Source organism: Candoia aspera, chromosome 1 (genome assembly GCF_035149785.1).
Source record: "Candoia aspera isolate rCanAsp1 chromosome 1, rCanAsp1.hap2, whole genome shotgun sequence".
NCBI classification, from domain to species: Eukaryota; Metazoa; Chordata; class Lepidosauria; order Squamata; family Boidae; genus Candoia; species Candoia aspera.
Genome location: NC_086153.1, coordinates 247,941,444 through 247,949,431, shown reverse-complemented (window position 1 = coordinate 247,949,431; position 7,988 = coordinate 247,941,444). Strand labels below are relative to the sequence as shown.

Genomic DNA, 7,988 nt, shown 5'->3' with positions numbered 1-7,988 from the left:
TCCAAAGAAGTAAGAATCAAGGGGTATTTTGAGAGCAAAGTGTTCTTTTTATGTTGAAAATGTTTGAAAGGAAAAAATGTGTAGCGCTATGTATTTGGGTTTAGATCAGCCTTTTCTCCAGTTATAGTGCATATGATACCCATATACATCGAATTAGGTGTGTGGAAGCAAGGGGAGGGCAAAATTGCCCAAACTTGAAATGGATTCAAATGATTTTGGGTGATTTTTCTTTTCCCCCAAACTCCTTATTCCACTTCCTGCATTATTCAGTAGAGCCACACAATATTATGGAGTATATTTTTCTAAGTGTGCAGGCAACTGCAGGAACCGTGATGGAAGCAGTAACAGTTTATTCTGTGAACTTCTTTATTCAGTAACTTTAATCTTTCGATAACTTAAGGATTCAAAACAATATCTTTTTGGAACTACAGGGGATGCTGAACCTGCCAAAGAGCCATGACTCTTGTGTAAGACAAGCAGTTCATGGTATGGAATGAAGCATTAAAGAACTTAAGTTTTCAAAACAAATAGATTTATATATGGTCTGATAAGCACTGGCTTAAATAAAATAAAATGAGATCCAAAATAGGAAGAGGAAGGAGTATTAGGTATGTTCACCACCTTGAGTTATTTATAAAAATAATAAAGACGGGATAGAAAATAAATACAGTAAATTTTAAAATAAATAAATAAAAGCAGGGTTTCAAACTCTTGTCCAAGACTTCAAGTTCTGCCAACTCATACATCATTATCAAATATACCTTTAATTATGCAGAACTCTGTTTTGATTTCTTGTGATTTTATTGTCTTTTTAGATAGCTCATGAGCATTAAGAGGATTGAATCTAATCTATAGTTTTGGCATTCAGTGGCATTCAGTGATTTCTATCTATCCAATATTGCTCCTATTCCCTTCCATGACAATATTGCCCATTTCATCATGGGCCTCACTTTATGAGGTAAGATTTTTTTTTTAATTTACATTAACAACTTCCTTTCTAATAATGGATGGGACTCTCTGGGCCGGACAGGCTGACATGGAGGAGATTTGTGGGGGGGGCAGGTTAGGAGCAGCCTGGAACATCACTGTGATTATGCATAGGAAAAGATATAGCAGGAGGCAGGGGGCGGGCCGAGCTTGGGGAAAACGGCCCCAAGGCCTCCCTCATCTGTGATCTAATCATGGATGAGAAGGCTGACCTGGCATGTGTCACAAGACATGGTTGGGCATGGAGTGGGGAGTTCCCCTCTTGAAGATCTGCCTGCCTGGATTTTGGATGTGACATCAGCCAAGGGCTTGGTGCAGGAGTGGTGGAGTAGCTTTGGTCATCAGGGGTAATCTGCTGGTGTTCAGAGGTGCTGTCTCACAGATAATTGGATATGAGACCCTATTTGTTAAGTAGGGCCCTAGGGATCAGCTGGGACTGTTGCTACTATACCACACTCCATGCTGCACAGCAACCTTCCTGCCTGAGCTCCTGGATTCAAAGGCTGGACTGGTGGTGGTCTGAGTTCCCCAGGCTTATGGTCTTGGTGGACTTCTACCTGCCTTCTCTGGGAACAGAATTCATGGCCACTGTGGCAGTCATAGACTTAACCAAGGTCATCAATGGCCTTATACATAATGGTGATTATATGGTGGATCTGGTTTTTCTGTTGGGACAGTGGCGGAGTGATCTGGAGTTGGGGGACACTGCCATCACACTCCTGTAATGGTCAGATCACTGATTGCCTTGGAGTTCTCTGGTGCTGCTCACTGCCGCAGGGAGGTTGGAAACATTTGATTAGTCCACCCCAGGCCCAATGGACCCTATTAGGTTCCAGAGGGAGCTTGGGGTTGTTCCTGAAGATCTGTTGCATGGTATGACTGAACCCTTAGTCACCGCCTCAAATAAGGGGGCAGCTGGCACTTTGAATTGATTATGCTTATGCAGCCTGTCCCCTCTCACGGATCCTGGGGCTTTCCCTGGTTTACAGAGGAGCCAAGGGAAATGAAACTGGAGAAGAGATGCCTAGAGCAATACTGGAGGACAATGAGGGATGAATCTGAGCAAAAGCTAGAACTACTATTAAAGCCTTACTGCCATGATTATGGCAGTAAGAGCAGCCACACATCACATTTCTACACTGTTATTGCATCTGCAAATAGCCATTTGATAGTCCTGCAAATAGCCAACTTGGGCCCTCTTGAGGAAAGCAGGACCATAGATTCATATGCAGGCTTGCTGTGAGGAATATGCTAGGTACCTGTCAGATAAAGTTGCTCCATGTTGGGCTCTGGCCTTGATAAAAGTCCCATGGAATTGACTGAAGCTCAGTCTGGTTTGATTATCTGGGATGAAGTTGATCCTGCTAGCCCTGATTCAGTGAACAGGATTCTTGGAACTGTAAGCTCAGCCACCTAGATCCATGATTCTCCTGGTTAGCTAAGGCTATGTGGTTGGGTCTTGGCAGTGGTGAATTCTTCCTTCAGAGAGGGGGTGTTCCTTCCAGTGCTCAAGGAGGGATGGTTTACTCCCTCCTCAAGAAACAATAACTGGACCTGATCATGTTGGATAATTTTGGTCCTGTCTCCAGTCTTCCCTTATCTGGACCCATTTCAGTCAGGTTTCAGACCTAGGTACGGGATCAAAATGGCATTGATTGTGCTTGTGGATCAACTCTGATGGGAGTAGGATGGGGTTGGTGTGTCTACCTAGCTTTCCTTGATCTCTCAGCAGCCTTCAATACCATGATAATGATATCCTTCTGGGCTCGTTTCAGAGTTGGGAGTGGAGGGTACAGTGCTGCGTTTGTTCTTACTCTGGCTCAACACTCTCTCTTTAACAACTACATGAAGCTGCTGCATAAGATCATTCAACACATGGGGAGAGATCATCAGTATGCTGATGATACCCAGCTCTGTCTCTCCACCCTGGGCCAACCAAGTGATGATGTAAAGATTTGTCTTGATGTCTGGAGGCTGTGGAGGTCTGAACAGTGAAGAACAGGCTGCAGCTCAAGCAAGACTGAGTGGCTTTGGATTTTAGGACCTCCTGGATCTGGGGATTTTCCATCTTTAGTTTTGGATGGATTTGTACTACCACAAACAGAACTGGTGTGCAATTTGAAGGTCCTCCTGGACCCATGACTCCTGCTTTAGGATCAGGTGGCAGCCATGGCCAGGAGGGTTTTTGCACAACTTCATTTTATTTACCAATTGTGCCCTTTCCTGGATCAGGACACATTGCTTACAGTCATTCATCCCTTGGGCACCTCTTTGAGTGGATTACTGCAATGCACTGTAGATGGGACTGACCTTGAAGGGCATCCAGAAGCTGCAGCTGGTTTAGAATGCAGCAGTGCGAGCAGTTATGGGCGTACCTTAGTGCACTTAGGTTACACCTTTGCTGTATGAGCTGCACTGGCTTCCACTGTGTTTCAGGGTGCAATTCAAGGTCCTGGTGGTCAGCTATAAAGCCTTTCATGGCATGGGTCTGGAATATTTGTGGGACTGCCTCTCCCCAATTGTTTCTACTTGTCCCATTTGGTCTGACAGGAGAGGCATGCTGTGGGTCCCATTGGCTAAACAATGTCATCTTGCTGGATCCAGAAAACATGCCTTTTCACAATACCTGCCCTTTGGAACACCATTATCCCCTGCGATTAGATTGGCCCTGACCCTGCCAGCTTTTTAAAAAGCCTTGAAGACCTGGATGTGTTCCCAGGCATAAGGACCAGATGGTTAGTTGGTAGCCCATGAGGTTGTTATCTCATGTAGATTTCTGTGTCACCTTGGTATTATATTTATTGTGGTTTTATTATGCTTGTTGTATTGTTTTTAATATGTTGTTAGCCAACCAGAACTGGATGGTGAAATGGGTGGCTATATAAATTGAAAAAAATAAAATAATACTAGATCATAAAAAACAAAATGCTAATTTTTTTTCTATTTTGTAAACTGAATATATCAAGATCAACATTTCTTTTTCCTTTCCTAGAACTAAATAAATAACATGTTCTTTTGTTGAATTTGTCATCTATTTTGTATCCTCTTACTATAGAGTCGTAGTGGAAGTGATACTGATGATGCAATATTCTTATTTTATAGGAATTGTTTTACAGGCCCATTTTGTTGATTATATTTTTAATACATGGGAAAATTCCCTTAATTCTTGGCTGTAGTTTGTTTTGTGGATGAATATTTTTACAATGGCATTTTTCACCTTTGCTTCTCTAAGTTAGCTGTACATATCAAGGGTCTGTCTATATTATAATATTGTTGTTGCTTGCCAGTCATTACATATTTTATGCCACCAGAACAATTCCTTTTCTTACCTTCTTGTTCTGCTTCCTTCAACAGTGCATAGAGAGGTACCAATCTTTGTGCTACTATTTAATTTGCACAGCAGGATCCATACAACCAAACAAATGGCTGATCTCAGTAAAGAAGAGAAGAATGTAAAATGCATCGAGTGCTCTGCATCATTTCAACCAAGCAATATTGTATTTTTTTGTCCCCATTGCAAAAAGGGTCCCATGTGCTCTGGAGGAGCTGTAGTAGAAACCTCAGATGCATCAACAAATGAGAATTTAGAACCTGAAGAAGGCACTTCAAGGAAACAAATATCTTCTTTAGAAGATGTAAGCAAACAAAATAATTTCTTCCCTCCCTCTGCCCTGCACAGATTTACTTTGAAATTATCTTCTATGGCACCTAGATAGCAGTAGTTGCAGAAATAGATTTACCATGCAACGTTTGTCATCTACAAGATCCTCACCCACAAACACAACCAAGTATGTCAGGACCTATGAAGTAGCAGTGGTCTTTCCTGAAAAATGTATCCAGCTCAGGTCTTGGATGCAGTTTCCTACTGTTCTGAAATGGAGGTAGATTTTATAGGCATATTTGAGTGCTGAGAAATCTAGTTAGAGATGTTGCAGCATATACCAGTTGCCTGACTCCTGTATAGACTGGTTAGTCTTCTTATTCCTTCTCTTATGGAATCCTATATTCCACTGTACCTTCTCATTCTGTTTTAAACAGGCAGACTCCTAGTTACTGGTTCAATATTTGGCAGTCTCTTTCCCAATCTCAAATTGAGTGCTTCATTTATCACAGTAATAGTAACTGAGGGCTATTTGCAGGCTACAGTATTCTGTTGCCCTTTCCCCAGATTTTCTCCCTTCTGACTGGGTTTGACTTCATGTGTTCAGATTGTGATCCAGGTTCTGGAAAAATTCTAATAATATCTTGTTAGTGTCACTATAGATTGGAATGGAATTCCTAGCATTCATCAACAAAAAACTGACCTGTTACGTATAGAAACTAACTTAAGTTTCTCCTGTGTGGAAAGTAATGAACCTAGGGATTTGCTTGTTAGGGATGTGCTATTTATTTATTTAGATTTTTTTTTATCCCACCTTTATTATTTTTATAAATAACTCAAGGCAATGAACATACCTAATACTCCTTCGTCCTCCTGTTTTCCCCACAACAGCAACCCTGTGAGGTGGGTTGGGCTGAGGGAGAGTGACTGGCCCAAGGTCACCCAGCCGGCTTTCATGCCTAAGGCGGGACTAGAACTCACAGACTCCTGGTTTCTAGCCTGTTGCCATAACCAGTAGACCAAACTGGTTATGTTTGGATTCTTTCATCAATTCAGTGTAATCAAGACATAATGTATTTATTACACATATATTTGCAGCCATTTTAAAGCATTGGTTTCCTTTTCCTTTGTTTATTTATATATAGTCCTCTGGGGAAGGCAGTGGCAAACCACCCCACTCTATAGTCTGCCAAGAAAACGTTGCGAAAGTGGCATCCCCCCGAAGGGTCAGATATGACTTGGTGCTTGCACAGGGGACCTTTCACCTCACCTCTGTATTTGTATCCCTAGTTGTAAGATAGGAAGCAAGTAAGTGAAAGAAATGATAGGTAGTAGACTACATTAGGTAACCCCTTTTGGGTCCAGAACTCTTCCCCACTTTTAATTATTACATTTTGGCCGAAATATTACAGAAGGCCCAAATGGATGACATTTCCAGTGAGAGAAAAAGAGATCAGAGAGTGAAATCCTATTGATTCTCTGTGATCTTTTACAGTATCTGATATAACTGATCCTGGTAACTTGCTGAAGAGGTTCTAAAATAGGTATAAAGAGCATGCAGATATAATGATTCTGCTACTGTCTGCAGAATCAGAGTTTCTAGAAAGTGGCATCAAGGATTTTCTATTTAACCCTGTGGTATTTTGGATATCTTATCCTCCATGCTTTTCAATGTTTTCAGCATATGAAGGCAATGGAATAGGTCATCCAAGATTTTGGAGTAGGGTATTTTTTTTTCTGGGCATTTAAATTTGAGAGATACTGTACCTTAGGCTACCCTGTATTTTTAATTGTTTTCTCATGGTATTGATTTTATGGATTAATTATATACTTAAATGATATATGGTTTAATTATATATAATTTAAACCATTATATTAATTAACTATATATTTTAATGTATTGCCATAAAATAATTTTATATTTATAGTGGTTGTTAGTGGAGTAGAATGGTGGCATGCAAATATTTTTGTAAAGGATGGAATACAAATATTTGAAATAAGTAATGAATGACTACATTGATTTTATAAGAGACTCCTGTTTTTCTAAGGTAAAGAAAAAAAAGTAAAAGGCCTTTTATTTCATTTTAGCCCAGTAGAGTTAGTTTTGTTCCTTTTTAGGTGGTAGAGCTGTATTTATCTCCTATCATAATATTGTTAGAAGTGTACATTTAAGAGTAGACTTAAGACAAAAATTGCAGAAAAAAAGGGTAATTTATTTCTTCTTCTAAATTAGTTTCCTAGGCAAAGTAGGAAGTAGGCAAAGCTTTATACAGTCATATAAATCATATTTGAACATGCCATGAATAACCAATATCTGAGATAGAAAATGGTATTCAGATAGTATGACAGGAATGGACAATTTCTGGATCATATGAAGTTTACCAGATGTCTGACAAAAGGTGGACATGTCCTCCTTTTTTGTCCTCATGTCCTCTGTCCAGCAGGCATAGCCTTAAAATCAAATATTGTCCAGCTTTTTGAGTGTCTTGGGTTTTTTTTAAGTCTGTTTTCACAACAGTCATTCAAACTTTCGACAGCATAGATTTACGTTATTTATTTTATTTCCTGATTCCAGCAATTGGCTTCAGTCCAGCCCCTTTAAACCTATGATCACTGTACTCTGTAGATTATATGACTTGTCATATGTTCTGTAGTGAATTTGAGAAGTGTGTCATTGTTGATTGCTAGCATATGTTCTTGAAAATAAAGATTTGTTGGAAAAATAATGCAACTGAAAAATCAGTCTTTCTAATGCTAGAAAAAGTAATTTCATATACACGTAGGCCTAAGTACATTTTTTTGCAATTTTTCGATGTAATTTTTGTTGTGGATTCCAAAAAAGTTAAACAGTGTGTCCTTTTTTTACCCCCATTTGTCCTCCTTTCCAATTGTCCCTGTCCTCTTTTGCTTGTTCAGATATCTGGTAATCCTAATCATATGCCCTGCCCCCATATCCTGAGATTAACATTGGACCATTTATTTTGGTTTTTGTTGCGTTTATGGATGGAATGTGAGCAGGAGGTTGCAGTCTCACCAGAAATTAACAACATACCGGAAAATGTTGGCCCCACTCTTTCCAGTGACATCATCATGTTATCTAATGGCTTTTTGGATGCTCAGGAGACTAGCCCCTGACCCTCAAAATTCCTTATCCTGTAGTAAGATATCAAATATTCAGCTATGAATTCTACATCTCAGGATGGCTAGCGGTATAAAAAGAAATATGCAGTCATTCCGGCAGGATATATGGGGTGTACTGTGAGTATGGGAACTTTTAGTTGTACTTGTCTCATATGAAACCTATTTGTCCTTTACTTCTTAGAAACCTGTCTTAGTTACTTCATTGTATTATAATATCCATACCCATTATATATGTATTTGTTTCTCAGACATTAACTAT

General features: G+C 39.8%; 1 protein-coding gene across 1 annotated transcript in view; it reads left to right on the top strand.

The window, feature by feature from the left end:
- The first annotated feature begins 4,387 nt into the window (after positions 1–4,387).
- The window catches only part of STK33 (serine/threonine kinase 33), a 43,971-nt gene continuing 40,370 nt past the window's right edge, over positions 4,388–7,988 (top strand). The window contains exon 1 of the mRNA XM_063289427.1: positions 4,388–4,622. Within this exon, the coding sequence (XP_063145497.1) occupies positions 4,410–4,622 (213 nt within the window). The 5' untranslated portion in view covers positions 4,388–4,409. The remainder of the gene's footprint in view (positions 4,623–7,988) is intronic.